Here is a 22,885-nt window from a genome sequence, read left to right on the forward strand (position 1 = left end):
AGAAACACCAGTTCACGGCACAGCAGGATCTAGGGTCTCCAAGAGGTCGGCGTTGCGCTTCCGACCTGGCCGGGTGAGGGCGCTCCTGACAGCCTCACGGACAGAGGGAGCTGCAGCCAGGTATGCCTGGGCCTCAGGGATGGAGCACCGGAACAGGAGGCTCAGCAAGGCTATGGGGATCACCTGTGGGGAGGAGGCAGCGAGAACTGAAGCCTGAGAAAGTGAGGTCGTCTGAGGAAGAACCCTGGAGGAGCTAGGGCATTCAGTGTGGGAGTCAGAAGATACCAGGTTGGATGCAACAATAGAACGGAGGCGCTTCCCTGGTGGCGCAGTGGTTAAGAACCTGCCTGCCAATGCAGAGGACACGGGTTCAAGCCCTGGTCCCGGAAGATCCCACATGCCACGGAGCAGCTAAGCCCGTGTGCCACAACTACTGAGTCTGCGCTCTAGAGCCCGCGAGCCACAGCTACTGAAGCCCGCACACCCTGGAGCCCGTGCTCCACAACAGGCGAAGCCACCGCGATGAGAAGCCCGCGCACCGCAACGAAGAGTAGCCCCCGCTCGTCGCAACTAGAGAAAGACTGCGTTCAGCAACGAAGACCCAACGCAGCCAAAAATAAATAAATAAAATAATTAAAAAAAAGAATAGAAGGGAGTTTTCAAACACCAGAAATTGGAATGAGGTGGGTCAAGAGCAGAGAGTAGCCTTCATCCTGACCCAGAAAACTCCTATTCATCAAGACTGGTTCGTGACCCAGTTCTCCCTCTCTTTCCTGACTCCCCTCCTAGGCAAAACTGAAGACTCCTTTTCGGCACCCCTGTAGTACCTTTTTCACACTTCTCTGACTACTTGTCACAATCATGTCTCCTCCATGAACAGGGGGAGTTCCTTGCAGAGTGTCACTGAGCTTTGTAAACTCAGTGCCGAGACAAGTTCCTGACACATCATAAGTACTCAGTAAGTGTTTGCTAGGTGACTAGCAGTTCGCGAGTTACCTGTTCCTTCTCTTGTGCAACCTGGACGTGGAAGGAGATGGGAGCTGCTCGAATATCATCCGACAGTGGTTGAGGGACGTGGATCGCCTGGAGGAGGCTCTCGATGCATCGAGACTTGGGCTGTCCCTAGAACCGCTGTGGAAGAAGTGGTAACATCCATGCTGGGCTAGAAAGCCATGGGAGCTGAGAATGGGATCAAGGGAGAATGGGAGTTTGGGATCTTGAAGACCAGCTGTAGAGAATTCGTCCCTGTAGGCAATCCCAAACTTACAATCCCCAGCTGTAAAGGAAAACTGGGGTAAAAGGGTTGGTGGTGGGCCTTGGTTGGCTGGGTTACACTGGAGAATTAATGGCAAATTGGTCGTATTTTTGGCCATGTCCCCGCAATCCCAAAGGTTGGTCATCTTAAACTGAACTCATTCCCTCTGGTTTCCTCCCTAACCACATCCATCCTTTATACTGCTGTAAGACAGTTCATCTGCAAACACTGCTTCTATTTTTTTCACCACCCTTTTCCTCTCCATCTAGCTCAGCACTGTCCAATAGAAATATAATGAGTCACATATGTCATTTAAAATTTTCTAGCACAGCATTAAAAAAGAAACAGGTGAAATAAATTTTAGTCATGTGTTATTTCATCCAATATATCCAAAATATCATTTCAACATGTCAACAGTATTAAAAATTATTAGTGAGATATTTTACAATATTTCTGTACCATGTCTTTGAAGTCCAGTTTGTATTTTACAATTACAGCACATTTCAATTCAGGTGCTGAATTTCAATGCAAAAGTGAAATAGAGTCCTACCAAAAGAATAGAGTTGCATTTAATGAAAACTTTACATGCTTCACTTTTTAAATAAAATTTGGAGTTCAGTTCAAGTGCTCAATGGCCACGTGTGACTGGTGGCTGGACAGCACAGATCTAGCTGTGTTGGCAAGTCCCAATTCCTGTCTGGCTTTTAATCTTCCACAGTTTCTCCCCTTCCTGCTCCCTCACCACTCTGTAAAGTGACTCCAAACCTGTGTCCCTCACATATCATGCCTAGACCCCCTCTGGGCCTTGGCTAATACTCCTTCTAAAAAAAGTGCCCTTCAGTCCTTCACCTCTCCAAGCCATAACCAGTAGGCCCAGCTCAAACATTACCTCTTCCATGAAGTCTTCTGCTTTGCTATAGTGCATAGGTCCTACCTTCTTTGATGTTCTATTGGACTTCAGTAAGGATCATGCAATTTGACGCTTAATTGTTCTGTGTTTCAAGTGTTGGTTTTGTCTCTCCTCCATTAGATGGGCCACTCTGGGATGGCAAGGACTGGATCATAGGTAGCTCTGGCTCCCCCTACCTGCCCCAACTCCAGGAACTAGAAAAGCATAAAGGATTTTTTTTCCCAGTTGGTTGGTTTTACTCATTCGAGAAGGTTGTTTTAGGGCCCTGATGGCTGCTCACTAAATGCCAATTCATGGGTTCCTTTCATGTAGAGTTGCCAGATTTAGCAAATAAAAATATTGGATACCCAGTTAAATGGAATTTCAGATGGATAATTTTTAAAAATTAGTATAAGTATGTCTCAAATATTGCATGGGATATACTTATACTAAAAAATATTCTTTATTTCTCTGAAATTCAAATGTAACCAGTGTCCTATATTTTTCTTTGCTATATCTAGCAACCCTACTTTCAGGACCATCTGTTGTGCTATCTGCTCAGCACCCATGCCTCCTCCTCCTGTATCAGCACCTTGATTCTCCTCTGGGGAATTACTGCTCCCCCATTCTCAGGCCACACTGTTTGATTGAGGCTCACTTCATGCCCCTTCCTCCATTGCCATCTTAAAGGGAGAGCATGGGTGACCCAGGCCTGGGCAGAGGGCTGCTTTCCCCTGGAGAACAGTGATTGGCTCAGGGATGGGCATGTGACCCAAGACAAACCAATGAGGACCCTCCCCCAGGTATTTGCAGGAATCGCAGGGACAGATAAACTCTCCTTCCGCCAGAGTTGCTAAATTGGTAGGATGTTAGGCTGGCACTGCTAGTGGCCAATTTGCCACCTAGTGGAGAAAACCTGCCTGAGAGTGAGAGCAACACAGAGGAAAGCAGAGCTAAGGGCTGAAAGTTCTGGAGCATGTCATTTTGCGTTTCTGGATCTAGCTACTGTTCAGTTACATGAACCAATCATTTGCCTTGCTTAGTTAAACCAGTACAAATTGGATTTCTGTCACACATATGTGTAACTGAAAGAATCTTGCCTAATAGTTATAATTGCGCAAACACGCACCCATGTGTGCACATATACTCCTTAGAGGAGAGGCTGGGCCTGATAGAAGGACAAGGAGAGGCACAAGAGAAAAGTCAATCCTTACCCCTTCACATCTACATACCTCTGAAATACACCCTCCTATGGCAGCCTAGGCATTGAAGCCAGGCCCCACCCAGCCCCATCCCATCATGTCCTAGCTGCAGCACGGCCAGAGCCCGCCAGAAGAACCTGGAGTTGCAAATGTGGAGGTCCAGCTTGTGGTTTTGGAGGATCTTCCCAAGAAGCACGTGGGCTCCTGTACTCACCGTATTCAGCACCCACTTGGTGCTTAGCTCATGCTGGAACTTCTAAATAGGGCAGACACATGGGGATATTGAAAATTAGGGGACATTAGAGCAGCAGGGTGAACAGGGCCTTATTATCTGACAGGAATCCAGGGATCAAAAATGCAGACATAGGGACTTCCCTGGCAGTCCAGTGGTTAAGGGTCCATGCTTCCAATGGAGGGGGCATGGGTCTGAGCCCACATGCTGCTCAGCACGGCCCCCCCAAAAAAAGTAGACATAATTTGCTCCATCAGCCAGGGCCATTCCTGGCAAACCTGGCAGCTTCACATACTTGTGGGGTTTTCTTTCTTTTTTCTTTTCTTTTCTTTTTTTTTTTTCAGTCGTTCTGCACAGCTTGCAGGATCTTAGTTCCCCAACCGAGGATTGAACCTGGGCCCATGGCAGTGAAAGTGCTGAGTCCTAACCACTGGACCACCAGGGAATTCCCCACATATTTGTGTTTTTGGCCCTTGGTAGACAGATATCTTCCCTGAGTCCTTCCACAGTAGGATTTTGCTCTTACCAGCACCTTCCCCTTGTTACTCAGGTACCAGACAGGGGAGAAGTGGAAATCCTGGGATTCATTCCACTAAACTAAAGGCTCCTTGAGAGCAGAGATGGTGTCTTATTTTGCTCAAGAGCCCCAGTCTTTTTGATAATGGCTGACACGTGATTACCGATTAATATATGTTTGTTGAAAAATTAATTCAATTTAATCCTTATAACAACCCTATGGAATAGGTTTTTTCTATCCCTGTTTCTACATATATGGAAACTAGAGGTCAGAAGTAAACTTGATAGTGAGACGTAGAATCAGGACCCAAATCCAGGTCTCCTGATTTAGTGATGAGGGCATTTCCTACTTTGCCACGATCTTTTCCCGGATGAACGAGATAATGGATGTGAAAGCACAATGAAAACTGCAATGTTATACAAACACGTGGTACTGTGGGAATAACTGTCACCTGTTCTTGGCCCTCATATCTTGCACTTATAATATCTACTACCAAACTTTGAGGGCAACAGGAGTCCAGTAAAGGAATTGAGGGAGTTAAGTATTTGGTCCTAGCCAGGCTGAGGAAACAGGCTACTACTTCTACCTCCTTATTCTGCAACTCTATAAATAGCTGGTCACACAAACCCCTAGCAGGGGGTATACTGAAAATACTTAACAAGTGATCGACAAAGACACTGAGTATAAGAATAGAAACCTGACCAATCAGAATGAAGCTGGCCAGTATGCAGTACTGATGCTATAGGCTGCATGTCAGACTGCCCTGTGGGGGAGAGATCAATCAAATCTGGGTTATATCATTAACCATTTATATCACCAACCATTTATACCATTAACTACCATTAACGAAAAAATACTTTAAATTTTATATAATTTGAAGCTAGACACATTCATTTTAAAGTTCATGTGGAAAAAGGGCAGCAATTCTATAGAAGAGTGTTGAAGAGAGGACTAACTCTATCGGACATTAAATTTACCATAAAGCATCTATAATTAAACAGTATGGTACCAGCACATCAATAGACAGAAAGAAAGTCCAGAAATAAACCAGTGCACATGCGAACTGAGTATTTGATACAGGTAGCATCTCAAATCACTCAGGAAAAGATTAACTTTAAGTATGTATATTGGGACAATTGGATAGTCATTTAGAAAAATATAAAATTGGGTCCATACCTCACCCTATACACAAGAATAAACTCTTAATGATAGTTTGGAATTAACATTTACACATTACTATATATAAAATAAACAACAGGGACCTACTGTATAGCACAGGGACCTATATTCAATATCTTATAATAACCTATAATGGAAAAGAATCTGAAAAGGAATATATATATATAACTTAATCACTTTGCTGTACACCTGAAACTAACAGAACATTGTAAATTAACTATTTTAATTTAAAAAATGGTTTTAAAAAAAAGAGAGCAAGAGAAAGATCACTTTCACTAGAAGAAAACATGTACTAAAAGAAAACACAGATGGAGTGGGTGTGGCGTGAGGGGAGCTTTCTGTTCATCAAGATCCAAATTCAATAAAAGATTGATAAGTTCTACCCCAGAAAAATTAAAGGAAAGACTTTTGCATGGTTAAAACCCAAAGAAAATGGAATATATAGTTGACCCTTGAACAACACGGGTTTGAACTGCAAGGGTCCACTTATACGCAGACTTTTTTCAATAGTAAATAGTACAGTACTACAATGATCCTATCCCAGGAATGTGGATAGGGAGGAACCATGGATACAGAGGGTCAACCATAAGTTACACCATTTTCCACTGTGCAGAGGATCAGTGCCCCTAACCCCCCGCCTTGTTCAATTGTCAACTGTATAGCAGAAATAAAGGACTAATATCTCTAATTTATAAAGGACTGAAAATCAAGGGATCATCAAGACCACAATACCATTAGAAAATGAGTATATTTCATGTATTTACATGAACACACAGTTCAAATGCCCTACGTAAGAGACTGCCCGAATAACCCTCGCAAATGTGTGAGCACACCCAAATGTGAAAAATAATGAGGAAGAGTTCCATAGGCCTGCGCTCTAGAGCCTGCAAGCCACAACTACTGAAGCCCACATGCCTAGAGCCCATGCTCCGCAACAAGAGAAGCCACTGCAATGAGAAGCCTGTGCACCGCAACGGAGAGTAGCCCCCGCTCTCTGCAACTAGAGAAAGCCTGCGCACAGTAATGAAGACCCAACGCAGCGAAAAATAAACTAATTAATTAATTAATTTTTTAAAAAAGAAAGAAAGAAGGAAATGCAAAGCATACACGAACACGCACACGTTTTTTTGTAAAAAGAAACACAGGAGATAAGTCAGTCAGTAATGAAATTGGTTTCTTACAGGGATGAGTGGGAATGGGATGGAAGGAATAGAGAAGGAAATGGGACATCTTTTTATACAGTTCTGACTTTTAAATCATGTTATGTTTTACATATTCAAAAGATAAAATTAGACCAAAAACTGAAAAAAACTCTAAAATTTAAAACAAATAAAAATAAATGAGCCTAACTATATATCACATTAATAACATAACCACAGAGAGAAAGAAAAAAATTAATGAAAGTGACTTTTGAACACTTTATCTAGTGGGATGTGATCAAAGGACAAAAAGAACTGCAAAAATCTCAACCACTTCTTGGTAAGTTTGTTGATGACAGTCATATTAGGGTAGCAATTCCAAAACTGTTTGGTATTTACTGTAGGACTGAACAAATGGGTAAATACACTGATGATATTGGAGGAGAGTACGTGTGTGTGAATACACACACACACATATATATATATATTTCCTTGTTCTTTCTACTGAAAGGGCTTAGAGGCAAAACAAACCAGTAGCAGTGAGCATACCTAGCACCTAGATTTCTAAATACCAATCTCAACTAACAACCAGGGCTCCTTGGAAAATGATTGATTCCAGGGCTGGAACCAGGGAAAGTATAAGGTGAATGTGGCCCAACATTTTTGTGCTCCTCCATAGGAGATGACTGGGTTACACACACACACACACACACACACACACACACACACACACACACACACAAATACACACAAACACAAATGTAAATAATGAAGAAGAGATTTTTAAACTGAAGTGGAGTGATTTTCAGTGTATTTTGTTAAGCAAAAATGCAAGGCACAAGAGTATATTGCATAAGAGAACAAGAAAAAATTTTTTTGGCAAAAAGAAATACAGCAGAGTGTTCAAATGCTAATGTGGATAGATATGTCACAAGAACACAAAGGCCAGCTTGAATGAGCTCTCATTTTGAGCATTAAAATGAATAATGGGGTTTCCCTGGTGGCGCAGTGGTTGAGAGTCCGCCTGCCGATGCAGAGGACACAGGTTCGTGTCCCGGTCCAGGAGGATCCCACATGCCGTGGAGCAGCTGGGCCCGTGAGCCATGGCCGCTGAGCCTGTGCGTCCAGAGCCTGTGCTCCACAACGGGAGAGGCCGCAGTGGTGAGAGGCCCGCGTACCCCCACACCAAAAAAAGAATAATGACAGGAATGCATTAAAACACACAACAACAACAACAAAAATTCATGAGTCCATATCAATACTAAACAAACAAATGTAGATAAGGGGGGGAGAGAAGAAAGATTTTCTTTACAGAAGAATGCCAACTAGTAAATGGAGACAGAAGGATACAAATAGAAAAATCACCATTTTAAAACCATCATAGTAATAATTGATTCAACCAAGAATCATTAGTGGATGCTAAAACCGTGGGTGAAAGATTGCTGAGGAATAAGATACAAAGAAATCTAACAGACACCACCTTGACCAAATGATCAAACGCAGCATCACCAATAAAGGGACAAACTGATATTAGGAGCCTCTACATGTGATACACTGATAAAGGCACAGCCTCATCTATGCAGGACTCCTGCCCCAAAATTTAACGTGAATATAATGAAGAAACAATCAGGCAAATCAAAAGTGAGGCACATTCTGCAAAACAATTGGTCTAGACTTCTAAAATATCAGTGTTTTGATGAAAGAGATCAAAAACGACTGAGGAACTCAGGCAGATTAAAGAAAACTAAAGAAACACAATAACGAAATGCCACGCATTATCCTTGCTCAGATCCTGGATCTGGAAGATAAAAACAACACAGGAATAATTGGGGAAATTTGAATATAGTCTGTATATGAGATAATAGTGTTGTATTAATTGTCATTTTCTCAAGTGTGATAATTATAATTATATAGACAAATGCCTGTTGTTCTTAGGGAACACAGTAACTTGTGTCAAGTATCATATCTCCAATCGCCTTTCAAATGATTCAGGGGTAAAGAGAGATGAAGCAGCTGTGGCAAAATGTTAATAAGTGGTGAATCTAGCAAAAAGCATATGGGTGTTCGCTGTATTATTAGTATAGTATAGTATACTGTAGTATACTATAGTATCATTGATACTATTCTTGCAAGTTTTCTGCAGATTTGAAATTTTTCAAAATAAAAGTGTGGGCTGAGTTACATCAAACTATTTCTACAACGAAATATTTATAAGCTCTAAAAGAAGCCTCCGTATTTCAATTTCAGTACATTTAAAAAGATAAAAACCGGAATCAAGAAAAAAAGAAACACACAAAGATTGATAGATTTGACTATGCCAAAATGTAAATTAAATGTCTCTACATCAAAAACGTAGAAATTAATAATAACATACTGGGGGAAAACATGGAACAGCAAAAGAAGGCTACTGTCCTTGCTATATACACTCTCTCTTATAAATTAGTAAGAAAAAAAATACCCTAATAAAGAATGAGGGGCTTCTCTGGTGGCGCAGTGGTTAAGAATCTACCTGCCAGTGCAGGGGGCACAGGTTCGAGCCCTGGTCCGGGAAGATCCCACATGCCGCGGAGCAACTAAGCCCATGCGCCATGACTACTGAGCTTGTGCTCTAGAATCCGTGAGCCACAACTACTGAAGCCCGCACACCCTAGAGCCCGTGCTCTGCGACAGGAGAAGACACCGCGATGAGAAGCCCGTGCACTGCAACGAAGAGTAGACCCCTCTCGCCGCAACTAGAGAAAGCCCGCGCGCAGCAACGAAGACCCAACGCAGCCAAAAATAAATAAATTAATTAAAAAAAAAAAGATTGGGTGAATATGCCCAAAAGATATGAAGAAGCAGTACAATAAAGAAAAAAATTCAATGGCGTATATATGTCTTTAAGGAGCCAATCTCCATAGTAATTAAATATAAATTACCACGGAAATGCCTTTCGTTTTGTTTCACTTTTTTTCCTTTGCTGATTAGCGAAGATTAAAAAGAACAATGTTACCCAGTATTTTAAGGTTGTGGGGAACAACCAATTTTACACTTTGTTTATAAACCTCTTTGGAGGTAACCACAAGCATCAAAAGCCTTAAAATTTTAAACACCCTTTGACCCATTGATTCCACTTTTGGAGGTTTACCCTAATGAGAGAGTCAAATGTGTGTATAAGGATATTCTGTGCAGCATTTTAAAAAAAGCCATAATATTGAAACTACAGTGTTTGACAACTGGGGCTAGAGTAAACAAATTACAGTCCACATACCGTGGAACACATGACATTAAAAATGATGATGTAGATATATTAGTACAGAAAGGTGTTCATAATTTTAAATAAAGAGAAGCAAGTTAAAAACAGCATGTCATGTATGATCCTATTTTTATGTAACTATTTTTACATATGCATAAAAAAGTAGAGAGACAGTCTCAAAATTTGTCTGAGTGGTTTTTGTTTTTGTTTTTGGAAGAAGGTAGATTATGGATGATTTTTTTCCTTTTTTTGATTTCTGTATTTTCTAAAGCTTTGACAATTAAAAAATGTATTGTTATTACAATTTTCTTTAAAAATACAGTTCTTTAAAATATCACAGATCATCATTCTCTGCTATATCCCCTATCCCTGGGATATTATCGGGCATGTGACAGGTACTCTAAAAATATTTGTTGAATGAATGAATAAATGGATCGGGCTCAATTCATGAATATGGTTGACATTTATCTTGTATGGTGAAATAAACCATGGATTTAGAGTCCCAAAACCTGAGTTCAAATCCTGACTCCTGTCTTATCTGTGTGGTCATGATTATAATCCCTTAATCTCTTAATTTCATCTTCCTCATCTGGGCAATGGGGACACTAAACATACATTCCTTAGGAGACTGTTAAGAGAACTGAGATAATATACCTGAAATATTGTGTAAAGTGCAAAGGTCTCTGTGTATTAGGTATTATGACTATACAATGGAACCTATAAGTATGATGGGGTATATAACATAAAGGAGGGGTCTAGAAGATGTGGGTTTCATTGGAAAAGACTTCTTAGAAGATGTGAAATCTCAAAGGTGACAATGAATGTGGAAAGCATGCCAAAAGAAGTAGGGATATGACCAATGAACACCATTTGGAAGGAAAGACAAAGATACACGTTGAAAGGAGTGTGGATCCCCTGTTCCGGGGGGAGAGGAGAGAATTCCATTGAGTTCTGAGGGCAGATAAGGAGCATGTCAGCTGTTGTCTGGTTAAGTTGGGAAGCTTCCTGGAGGAAGTAGTTTGAATAATGGATGAGGCCACATCTCTCCAGGGCAACCCTTCATGGGCCTGGTTCCGCCCCATGGAGGATGGAGGGCTGTCGTGTGAGAAAACTGAGGACCAGAGATGTGTAAAACTGCTTTCTTTCTTCGGCCACGAAGCAGAACTGAACTGGCATCCAGACGTCCTGCTGCCCACTCCAAACGCTAAACTGCAAAGTGCACCCAAAGTGATCATTACTTCTACGGTTATTAGCAATGCTTGTACTGGATCATAATTTCATTAGTAAACAGGGACTGTATCAGTGTACTATTATCTGCAGTGAACTCAGCATAGGACAACTTGCAAAAAAATATGTCTTAAAGGCTTTTGGACAGTGAGGATGACTATAGTATCGACAATTAACTTGTGACAAAGGACAAATGAGTATCTGTCAGGTGATTGGCGGCCTATCCTGTACTTTTGCATATTTCTCGAGAGAACTGAATGCAGTAGCCCATTGACTTGGAAACTCTGAGTGACCTGGTAACACTAGAACTTGCCCAGCTGGCTTTGTGGAAGTCAGACAAAGCTTTCTACCCTCCGGCCCTGGGTTTTCTAATTCCTGGAATCCCTCCTCCTCTGTGCCCCTCACTGCAGATATTACCTCCTCATTCCCCATACCTGGATGAAGTTCCCATCATATTCGAAGAAAAGCAGTGGCCATGTGATGCTGATGATGGAGGGAAAGAGCTTCTTCAGAGGGGTCTGGAGAGAGAGAGGAGCAGGAACCGCGATGGAAGTTACAGGAAGCCCTGGCTGTAACTGCTGCCCCGGGTCCCCTCCTCAAGGCTGGACCCTCTCCGGCAGGAATTGCCCTACAGTGCTGTGTGCCAAGGCCTGGATGTTGGAGGTCTTCTCTTTCACCTGCTCCACCAGCATCTGCACCTCCTTGAGGTTGTCTAGGAGAGGGGCAGGGCGTCAGAGTGGAAAGCCTGGCTCTTCAGCTGTTCTTTCTCCTCCCCTGGGGTCCAGTCAGGACACACACTCCTGTCCCTCCCTCTGAGCAGTTGCCCTAAGACCCAGAAAAGTGATAGTTCCTCTGAGTCACTCAGCTGCCTCCAACCCCTCACCCCACCACTCCCATCATCCCTCTCACCATCCAGGGTCAAAATGAAGACCACGGTGTCAGTTTCTGCAAGGGAAGGCAGGATGGAAGTCAAGAAGTCTTCGTGGGAGGAGGAGAAATGGGGACCCTGGGGCAGAGAAAGAGGAGAGAGTCCTTCCCATGGAAAACTCCAGCATATAGACTTGAAGACCAAAGAGGCCCTTAGAGGACATCTAATGCAGAGCTTTTATCTACAGATGTAAAAACCAAGATTCAAAGAGGTAAAGTGTTTTGCCCAAGATAATGCAGCATGCTGACGGAAGAGCACTGGACCAGAGCCAGGTTTGGGGGGTGAATCCAGAGCTTTCCACACTGTTCCTGTGCTGCCCCAAGGTCTCATGACCTTTAACCCATATTCCCTCTCTAGAAGGGAATCCCGTTGTACTCCCCTACCTGTTTCCACCTTCCTCTTTTCTCCCACCCTCTGCACACCAGTTATCTTCCCAACTTCCCCAAGCCCCATCATCTTCCCACCTGGTTGAGCTCAGCCTTCTGGTTAAACATGTCACTGTGATCACCAATGAGAAAGCCATGGACATCTTGGAAATCTGGGAAGGTTAAGGACAGGGAGAGAGGAATGATGGGATTCAAAGGAGAGGAAGGTTCTAGGTTTGGGGAGGTGTCAGTGGGGCTGGGAGGAAAGTGGCAAGTGGGGTGCAGAGTAAGCAGTAACACACTTGGGAGGCCATAGCTAAGCATGGGGCTGGGAGCTGAAGGATCAAGGACTGAGTGAGGTTCAAAGGAAGGAGCATTTGACTGAAATGCCTATCTAGATAGGGCAGGATGGACATTGAATGAGGAGCCTCCATGGGTTGGGAGTAGGAAAGAATTTGGAGAGCAGACCAGTTGGTTTGGATCAGGAGGAATCGGGAAGTAAGTCAACACCGGGGTCCCACCAGCACCAAAGGTGTGGATGCACTCTACTCCATCCATGATGGCAATGATGCCCAGGGTCTGCCAGCCAACCAGGTATACTCAGCCTTTTTTCTCCAGGCTGAGAATGGGTCAGAGGTCAGGACATGAGAGATCACAGTGAAGAAAATCCAGAGATCAGAGAAAGACACACGCAGAAGAACACAGGAGTAAACGAACCAAAAGCCTACCCTGACCCTCTAACACGCAGACCCGCTACCCTCCCCATGTTATCATGTCTCATAGAGTCTCCCCTGCTCTCATGACATTCCCCATCCAGGCCGCTTCCCCCCTCCAAATACACATCTACACACCTGGTGCTGACTTGCTTCATCAGGGTGGTGATCTTGGGGCTTTGACTCTAGGTCACCTGATGAGCCCACTCAAATGTCCGCAGGATTTCCAGAAGGCATCTGGGAGAAAGTCCACCAGCTCCCAGGGCAGGCCCAGTGCCCCCTCAGAAAGCCTGAGTCCCTCCCACCCTGGGGAAGGTGCAATTCCCTTGAAACTAAGTTCTGCTGGTCCCTCGTGGGGGAGCGATAAGCAGAGCCAGACTGCATTCAACAGGGGCAAAGTGGGCTTCAGCGGGAAGAAGACTAAAGAGCAGAGAGAAGAATAGGGCATCCAGAGCACTGGGAGGAGGGTGGGATCAGAGAGTTGACGAGGGGGTAAGTGAGCGACGTGGAAGCTAGGCGAGAGACCCTGGTGAGGGAGGCAGGCCCACAGCAGGATGACCTCTACCCTGCATGGCCTGGACCATCCCCACATCAAAGACTCTAGGAAGCTAGGTTAGCTTTGGATGTCCCAGGTGTGCACAGGGATCAGGTCTGGACCTGAGGAACCCAGGGTCCATTGGAAACAAGCCAGACTTTGTGACTGTGTGATGGGAACAGTGGCATCCCCCTGCCAGTTCCTTTCCCAGGGAAGGAACGGCAGGGCTGCAGTCTTGCTGCTACCAGCGCACCCTCCAGATCTGGATCTGCCATTCCCCTGCCTGCACCCTCCCACCCACTGCCTGACTCTGATCTCTCTCTGGTCCAGATCCTCCCTACCTCGGAGATGCTGCGATGCTCCGGTCCGCAGTCTTGTGAGCTGCCAGTAACAGGGTTTCCAGCAGGATCTTGGTGGCACTTCCACCCTTCATCTGGGAGGAGCCACTGAGGCCCTCAGGCTGCAGAGTGATGACACCCAGGAGAAACTGGGAGAGGAAGGAAGGTCCTGGAGTTTACTAGTTAGTGACCACTGTGCATGCAATCTGGTTAGTGGCTCTTGGACATGCGCTCTGCTTAGTGGCCACTGAGCAGGCATTTGTAGGACTGGTGGCCCCCAGTGTGCTGTGAGGAGGAGTGCTGGTTGAGGGCTTAACTGAGAGGAGAGGAGAGGAGGGAAGGGAAGGGAAGGGACGGGAAGGGAAGGGGAGGGAAGGGGAGGGGAGGGGAGGGGGAAAGGGCCACTTATGGTCATTTCTATGGTACATTCAGGACTCTGGAGAGGAAGCCAGAATAATTGAGTGTCCTGTTAGCTGGGGATAAGGGTTTTTCAGAGAGCTTTTGTTTTTGTTTTTGTTTTTGTTTGCCAAGTACTTTCTCCCTCCTCCATCCCCCACTTTTTAAATAACAGTTTTTAATCCAAACACTACATTTCATGCTCCTTGGACAGACCAGTGAAGCAGCCATTGATTGTAACCATACAGATATATAATATGACACACCAAAAAGATAAAGAGATTACAGCAAGAAGAATGATAAAAGCAGTGTCTGAGAAAAGGAGATTAAAAGTAAATAATTGTAGAGAGGAGGAGAGATGAGCATCTGGGAGATGAAAGATGCAGAACTTGTGTGTAATGTGGAATTCCTGCCTTCCTATCTCGCAAAAGGAAGATCAAAGAGAATGTCACAGATGTGCCCATCCCTGGCAGAGTGGGGCAGGGCAGGGGTTTGGTTAAGGCCCTTGTAAGGTCAAAGGAAGGGCAGATGATGTTAGTGAGACGCAGCCATAATCCAGAGAAAAAAGCAACAGGAGCAGTGGAGGCTTAGAAGGGCCACACCAATTTTGGAGAGTCTTAGGCAGAAGAATGAAACTACATCCCATTTTTTCTTTAAAGCCCATATTTGAAACTGAAACATATAAAAGAGACATGAAGCAATACTTTCTACACACAGATGCAAAAGAGCTTCTTTATATAGAAACTGCCCTAGACCATTTAGGTGTTTAATGATGACTTATTTAAGAGACAGGGTCCGAATGGAAATAAAACATCTTAAGGTGAAAACCGAAACGAGAAAACAGGATTTGATTTACAACATTTTAGTAGATACACGACACCAGGAATTTAGACATGATGTAACAAAACCTAAAATCAGAGGCCCTAAGTGGCAAGCCGTCCGGAGGTGGGTGTGAGGGGTAGGGGTGGGGGCAGATCTCACCCCAGTTGCAGGATTGAGCACAAAAGCTTTCCGTTTTCTCCGGCAGTTTCTGCATCTGCTCTGCTATTTGTCGAAATGTCGAACTCCAGTCTTCAATGGGGTCATTTCTGGGGCCCAAAGAGAGACAGAGGGGGGATCATGTGTGAGGATCTAAAGGAAGGGCCTCAGATGAGAGTTGGGACCAAATACCACATTGAGATTGGGGTCAGAGGTCAACAATTTCCTAGAGAGATGTGCTTTGATGCTCATAGGGGCACTGTGTCCCTGAACCCCAAGGATGAGGGTTAATAAAACATTCAGCAATTTGAGCCCAGAGCAAAGCCAACACTCAAGTAAAAAGTTCCAGCCTGAGACCAGAACTTTCTTGTGTCCTGGTCCTTGCACAGGTCCTATTGCCATGTCTCCTCTGCAGAGAGAGGCAACAGTGTTTATTGTGTGGTTGAAAACTGAGATCCCCAGACTTGGCAGGTCAGCAAAATCACCTGGGGAGGTTTGGTTTTTTTTAATAACTACCCATTTCTGGTTTCCACACCCACCCTGAGAGTCTGCTTCAGTAGTTCTGGAGTGGAGCCCCCAAATCTGTATTTTTAAAAAGCTTCCCAGATGACTCTGAAGACCAGCCAAGTTTGGGAGCCACTGATTTAAGGAACAACTGGAAGATCTCCACGCCTACATTGTTTGAAATCCTTCATTTCACTTAGTCACGGTCCCTGAAATTAGCATCCACTGCAGCAGATACATTTTTGGTGAGGAAAGCCCTCCATTAAAAGAGATCATTTATACCTTCGTATGAATTACACTACATGCCTGGAATCTGGGAGCTGAAAAAGCCTCTCGGAACTCAGCTGTCCGTCTCCCCAAGACCACACTAAATACACACAGAGCTGCTCTTGAGTAGTCAGCGAGCCTTCGCTGAAATACCTCCGGTGACAGGAAGCCCTCAGCTTCACTGGGTGGCCCCCTCCGATGGTTCATTTAGCAGAGTTTCCCCAGCTTGGCTGTGCATCAGAATCTCCAAGGATGCTTGCAAAAAGTAGGTATTTCCGGGCCTTACCTCAAACCTACAACATCAGACCTCTCATACAAGAACCTTCCTTATTAACACTCCCAAGGCAGTGCGTTCACAGAATCGCACCTGAGCAGTATTGGTTTAATATGCTGGCCTTCATAACACAACACTGTAAATCAACTATACTCCAATAAAAAATTTAAAAAATATATGCTGGCCTTCTTTGAGATCGAAGTGGCCATTTAGACAGAGAATAAGAGGGAGGTGACTTGGAGGCACAGGGATCTCAGGAAAGGGGAACAGGGTGGGAGATGTGAGTAGCCAGAGGGGACCAAAGGGGCTCCTGGCATGAAGGAGAAAGGGCCTAAAATAAGGGAGCTAGGCAAAGGAGACTAGGAGGCCAGTCAGCACCCAGTATTCCTTCTTTGAAAAGATGCTGGGGACCCACCTCAGATGAAAGCACAGATCTTTGTGGTATGCATTTTCTTGAGCCCATTCTATCCTCTGACCCACGTTTTCCTTGCCTCTTCATTCCATTTTAAATGTATGCTTTCTTATATTTTATGTAACCTTTATAAGCTGCCTTCAATCCTTTCTGAAATGAGAGAATATGCAAATTAACCAACCAACAAAAAACTTCCTAAGCTTAGGAACACCCTTTATTTACTTTATTTTTTTTTAACATCTTTATTGGAGTACAATTGCTTTACAATGGTGTGTTAGTTTCTGCTTTATAACAAAGTGAATCAGCTATACATATACATACATCCCCATATCTCCTCCCTCTTGCGTCTCCCTCCCACCCTCTCTATCCCACCCCTCTAGGTGGACACAAAGCACTGAGCTGATCTCCCTGTGCTATGCAGCTGCTTCCCACTAGCTATCTATTTTACATTTGGTAGTGTATATATGTCCATGCCACTCTCTCACTTCGTCCCAGCATACCCTTCCCCCTCCCTGTGTCCTCACGTCCATTCTCTATGTCTGCATCTTTATTCCTGTCCTGCCCCTACGTTCTTCAGAATCACTTTTTTTTTTAGATTCCATATATATGTGTTAGCATACGGTATTTGTTTTTCTCTTTCTGACTTACTTCACTCTGTATGACAGTCTCTAGGTCCATCCACCTCACTACAAATAACTCAATTTCATTTCTTTTTATGGCTGAGTAATATTGCATTGTATATATGTGCCACATCTTCTTTATCCATTCATCTGTCGATGGACACTTAGGTTGCTTCCATGTCCTGGCTATTGTAAATAGAGCTGCAGTGAACATTGTGGTGCATAACTCTTTTTGAATTATGGTTTCCTCAGGGTATATGCCCAGTAGTGGGATTGCTGGGTCGTATGGTAGTTCTATTTTTAGTTTTTTAAGGCACCTCCATACTGTTCTCCATAGTGGCTGTATCAATTTACATTCCCACCAACGGTGCAAGAGGGTTCCCTTTTCTCCACACCCTCTCCAGCATTTATTGTTTGTAGATTTTTTGATGATGGCCATTCTGACCTGTGTGAGGTGATATCTCATTGTAGTTTTGATTTGCATTTCTCTAATGATTAGTGATGTTGAACATTCTTTCATGTGTTTGTTGGCAATCTGTATACCTTCTTTGGAGAAATATCTATTTAGATCTTCTGCCCATTTCTGGATTGGGTTATTTGTCTTTTTGATATTGAGCTGCATAAGCTGCCTGTATATTTTGGAGATTAATCCTTTGTCAGTTGCTTCGTTTGCACCTTTATTTACTTTAATATTCTGAGATTTGGTGAACAAGAGCATATTTGCCCTGCCCTCTCCTTTGTGACTATCCTGTAGATTTTCACAGGTTCCCTTCCAGCCTCCCCCAGGGGCCTGGCCATGACCTTTCATTACAGAAGTCCTGTGTACGACTTTTCATTACAGAAGGCTCACCTGGCCATGCTCACTGGGTGGAAACCAATCAGGACTGGCAAAAAGACCGCTGGGTTATCCATGCAGTAGTCCATCTGGGCTGCCACAGAGGGAGCCTGGTGGTAGGGAGAGAGGGGAGGGTTCGATGAGGGGGGTTACTCTAGCTCTGCCCGAGGCCCACGTACATCAGAATGCCCCGCACATGCTTGTTTAAGTGCAGATTCTGGGCCCAGTTAAAATCTACTGGATCTGAATTTGAAGGGGAGACCCCATGGACCTACATTTTTTTAAAATTAATTAACTATTATTATTATCGACCACACCGTGCAGCTTATGGGATCTTAGTTCCCCGACCAGGGATTGAACCCAGGGCCCTGGCAGTGGAAGCGCTGAGTCCTAACCACTGGACCGCCAGGGAATTCCCTAGACCTACATTTCTAACAGGTTCTCCCATGGAAATCTTCTGCGTGGTAAAGTCTGAAAATACAGAACTAAACTGTCAGCTCCATGAGGTCAGTGTCCTGCTCTCCTTGTGTGCCTCGTTCCACATCTGCTGGGGTCCAGGTCCTGCTCAGTGAATTCAGAGAGTCCGAGCTGCACAGCTGAGCGGAAACTCAGGGTCATCTAGCCCAGTGCATGTCAAACAAACCACCTGGGAATCTTGCTAAAATGCAGATTCAGACTCAGTAGGTCTGGTGTGGGGGGGCCTGATATTCTGCATTTCTAACAGATCCCAGGTGATACTGATGTTGCTGGTGTAAGGACCACACGTTAAGTAGCAAGGGACTAGTCTGGGGTCAGTTTTTTCTGTAAAGAGCTAGAAAGCAAATATTTTAAGCTTGTGGGCCCTACGATCTCTGTCCAATGACTCAGTCTTACCGTTGAAGCGTCAAAGTAGCCATGGATAATATGTAAACACAAATGGCTGAGTTCCAGTAAAATGTCATTGACAAAAACAGGGAGCAGCTGGATTGGCCTGCCAGCATAGTTTGCTGAGCCCTGGACTACTCTATCTATTTTGGTTGTTGAGTGGATGGGTACACAGTTATTGTGGGATAAGATCCCTTCCCCCCTTGTCCCACATTCATGCAACTGGATCCTAATCAGTGAGAGTAAAATCAAAATTCCTTACACAAGCCCTTTCTGTTTTCTAGCTAAATCTAGCTAAATCTTGTTGATTTATCTTCCATGCTGTTCCACTCCTACTCCCTGCCTCCCTATAAAATTGACCCACCCAGCCCGTCTTCACACTCACAGAGAGTCCCGCTGAAATGCCGATGACAATCACCCTCTTCTTCCCAGCAGCCACCTAGGAGAGGAGGATGGGTGAGGTAGTGCCACCAAGAGGATTCTAGGGTATAAACATATTGTGTGGGGATGTCAGGGCCAGGATGAGGTGGGGGGTGGCTGGAAGGGAGTTGGGGGGCAGGGAGGAGGCAGGGGATGGGCTTTGGCTGGATGTTGGGGCTTTGATGTCCCCACGAGAAGGAACAGACAGAGGTCTATGGTTGAGTGTCAGTGGAAAACACAGACTTCTACAGTTCCTCGATCCCATCCAGGGCACTATCTTCCATCCCCTCCCTAGAGGCCATCACAGACCTAAGAGGACAGACTCAAGGTCAGTGGCACTGCTTGGGAAGCAGAAACCTATGGTTTATTAGGGCTGCTTTGAGAGAAGGAAATGAAGAGAAAACTGTCACTGAATGGGCACCTACTATTTGTTGGGCACCATGATAAACACTCTGTAGGGTTGAAAAACTTCAATGCCTATGAGGGCTAGTCAGGCAACATAAGTACGTGAAGTGGAGAGCAAACTGGACACCATCTCCACCTGAAAGCATTCAAATTCAGTTTCTAAAAGACACTAGTTAGGCCAAACAAAATATTCATAGGCCAGCCTGGCTTACCTGTCACCTCCTGCAACGAGGTAGGTGTAAAGAGGTTTCTGTCCTAGACCTTTCATCAGCTGGTTAAAGGAGACCTGCCAAGTCGGAGAGAACATGGAGTAGTAATGACAGGGAAGGAACAATTATCTTGGATTTTCAACACCTTGAGGGTAGAGGCTGTATAATGATTCTCTTAGGTCAGTGCTTAAGCCAGCACTGCTTGGAATCTGACTCTTAAATATGCTGCTTGGAGATGATGGATTAGGGGTGTGTGGGATGTACAGACATTGGCAATAGACTGGTGGGGCTCAGATGGGCTCAGAAGAAATGGGACTCCATGTTGAGATCTAGCTTTTGGAGAAGAAAGAGAGCCGGAGCTGGAGGCGGTCCACCTAGGAGCTTAGCTATGAAGAGCTTTATGGTCCTGAGGTTCACTCCAAGAAGGCGGAGAGCAAAACCGGCGATCAAGGTACTCACCGACATGAGGAATGCCATCCTGCCAGAGGTATCCCTCCACTCAGCCCCACCAGCGCCCCCCTCAGGCTCCTGAGAAAAGAAAAATGCCTAGGTCTCCAGGTTGGGAGAAGCATATTCTCTTTTTGGTTGGTAACAGAACCCCCCTCTTATCCCCAAAGCGAACAGAACATAGAGAATATGGTGTAGCAGAAAGAACCTTGGATTTGAGAAAGAAACTTCAGTCTGATCCCCAACTCTGGTTTAGCTACTTATTCAAACCCTTACTGGACTTCCTTGGTGGGGCAGTGCTTAGGAATCCACCTCCCAGTGCAGGGGAAAACGGGTTCGATCCCTGGTCCAGGAAGATCCCACATGCCTCGGGGCAACTAAGCCCGCAAGCCACAACTCCTGAGCCCGCATGCATAGAGCCCACGCTCCACAACAAGAGAAGCCACCGCAATGAGAAGGCTGCACACCACAACGAAGAGTAATTCCTACTCGCCACAACTAGAGAAAGCTTGCGCTCAGCAACAAAGACCCAACGCAGCCAAAAAAAACCCAAAAACCCTTACTTATTGCAGAAAGGACGGAAAGCAGCTTTGTCACAGATAGGAAGCAGCATTATCTGGCAATTACTAGCTGCGTGTACTTGGGCAAAAGCTACTGTGATTATCTTAAGTCTTTGTTTTCCCATCCGAAAAGTAATGGAGACAATAACACCAACTTTACAGGTTTTTGTGAAGGTAATGGGTGTGAAAGTACGTGGTCAGTTATATAGTATTATGCAGTAATAGTTATTATAATTACTGTTGATTAATAAGATGACAATAAGGATATAGAAGTTTATAAAAGGGAAAAATAGAGACCAAGAAGAGAGAAAAGTAGAGGGAAACACGAATTTAAGCAGGGAGCAGGTGGAGAGTTGGTACCTTCGGCACTTCCTGGACTTTTCCAGCCGCTTATACCATGGTGGTCAGAGTTGACTCACTGGAGGCAACAGGCAGGCATCAACAGCCAAGAAAAGGACAGTGGGTTGGGGGGGGCGGGGGAGGGGCTCCCAGACCATGGTCTGAGAGGGCAGAGGTTGAGGTGGGGTGGGGCTGCAGTGGGCATCGTTACTTGCAGTGTCCAGGGGATGCGGCTGAGTCACCTGGCATGTGGGCCTGATTTGTCCCTCCTCCTGGAAGATCTCAGCATCACGTTGCCCCAGCAATCGAACAATCTGCTCGGCATCTGCTTTGTCCAGATCCCGGGTCAGTGGGTTTGACTTCTCTATGATGGGCAGGGCTGCCTCATACCCAGACAACTAGAGGGAAGGGGGGACAAGGTCAATGTCAGGGAGCCTCATTCACGTCTGCCGAACTGGAGGTGGGTGTGGCAGCAGGCACAGTGTTGGGACACACACACACACACAAAAATGATTTAGCCTGCACTTGGTACTCTGGGCCTATCAAAGAAAGAAAATCAGGAAGGAAGATGGGAAGGAGGACGGGGAAAGCAGAAACCCAGGGTGCAGGGAAGTCCAGATGAGACAGGATTCTAGGAATCAGCACAGAAGGCCAACAGGGAGAAAGGGTCTCACCTCCCACTTGCCAGGCTCCGGGGTCTCAATCACACGTTGAAACCGTTTTGTGCCTGGCATGGTCCGACACTGTGGACACACTGTTGTGCCACCCTCTTCAGCCACATAGCCCCTTCTGTCACACTGACACTGCTTCCAGTTGGCGGGGCCTTATCTGAGCCACAGTGGTGATGAACCCAAGTACCCTGGCCTCTCTGCACACCTCTGCCTGCACCCTTTCCTGGTCACTAGGTCCTCAGCCCTCTAGTCACCCCACGGGGGCTCCCCAGGTCCCTCTTTACAGGCACCCAGACTCCCCAGCCTCTGGTTGTCCCTGAAGAGGAAGACGCGGGGTCTTCGTTACTCTTGCCCTTCAGACAATGCCCTCTTCTCTGGAGGGCCTGGAGCCCGGAAGGACAATACCCAGGCCCAGGGCAAAAAGGATCCCTGGGCACGAGTGCTCTGGAACCAGGATGCATCAGGAGGCCAGAGATCAGGGTTCTCAGGGTCAGCAGAGGTCAGAGGACCTGGGCCATGGCTTGATCACATGCTCAGCACACACAGTCCTCCCTGTCCCACTTGCCCCATTTCACTCTCCTCTCAGAAGGAAGGCAACAGAAGCTTCAGAGCCCCAGGGGTGCACGCACTGAACTGGATATTACAGGGGAAAGTGCCACAGAAATAGAAATACTGCAATGAGAATTAGAAACCAAAGTATCTGCCCTAAATACAAGTTTGGCTAACATTTATTTACACTGAACAATGCATTTGCACATACAGTATCTCATTAGATACATTAAGAAGATATTAAAAGGAATGAAATAATGCCATTTGCACCTAGAATTTATCATACTAAGTGAAGTAAGTCAGACAGAGAAAGACGGATATCATATGATATCACTTATAAGTGGAATCTAAAAAAATGATACAAATGAACTTACAAAACAG

General features: G+C 45.1%; 1 protein-coding gene across 1 annotated transcript; it reads right to left on the reverse strand.

Annotated features, from left to right (window-relative positions):
• Nucleotide 1: 1 nt before the first annotated feature.
• Nucleotides 2–22,216, reverse strand: GCKR (glucokinase regulator). The gene is given in 23 exon segments (XM_079940729.1): nucleotides 2–183; nucleotides 997–1,122; nucleotides 1,126–1,131; nucleotides 3,561–3,602; nucleotides 11,310–11,393; nucleotides 11,508–11,587; nucleotides 11,785–11,881; nucleotides 12,268–12,341; nucleotides 12,690–12,768; nucleotides 12,772–12,787; nucleotides 13,020–13,066; nucleotides 13,070–13,118; nucleotides 13,758–13,876; nucleotides 15,132–15,158; nucleotides 15,160–15,238; nucleotides 18,056–18,150; nucleotides 19,290–19,343; nucleotides 19,564–19,569; nucleotides 19,573–19,633; nucleotides 19,942–20,015; nucleotides 20,398–20,466; nucleotides 21,527–21,682; nucleotides 21,959–22,216. Coding segments are annotated over 23 exon segments (1,671 nt in total). The 5' UTR covers nucleotides 22,019–22,216; the 3' UTR covers nucleotides 2–12.
• Between the last annotated feature and the right edge of the window lie 669 nt (nucleotides 22,217–22,885).

Source organism: Stenella coeruleoalba, assembly GCF_951394435.1.
Source record: "Stenella coeruleoalba genome assembly, chromosome: 13".
NCBI lineage: Eukaryota > Metazoa > Chordata > Mammalia > Artiodactyla > Delphinidae > Stenella > Stenella coeruleoalba.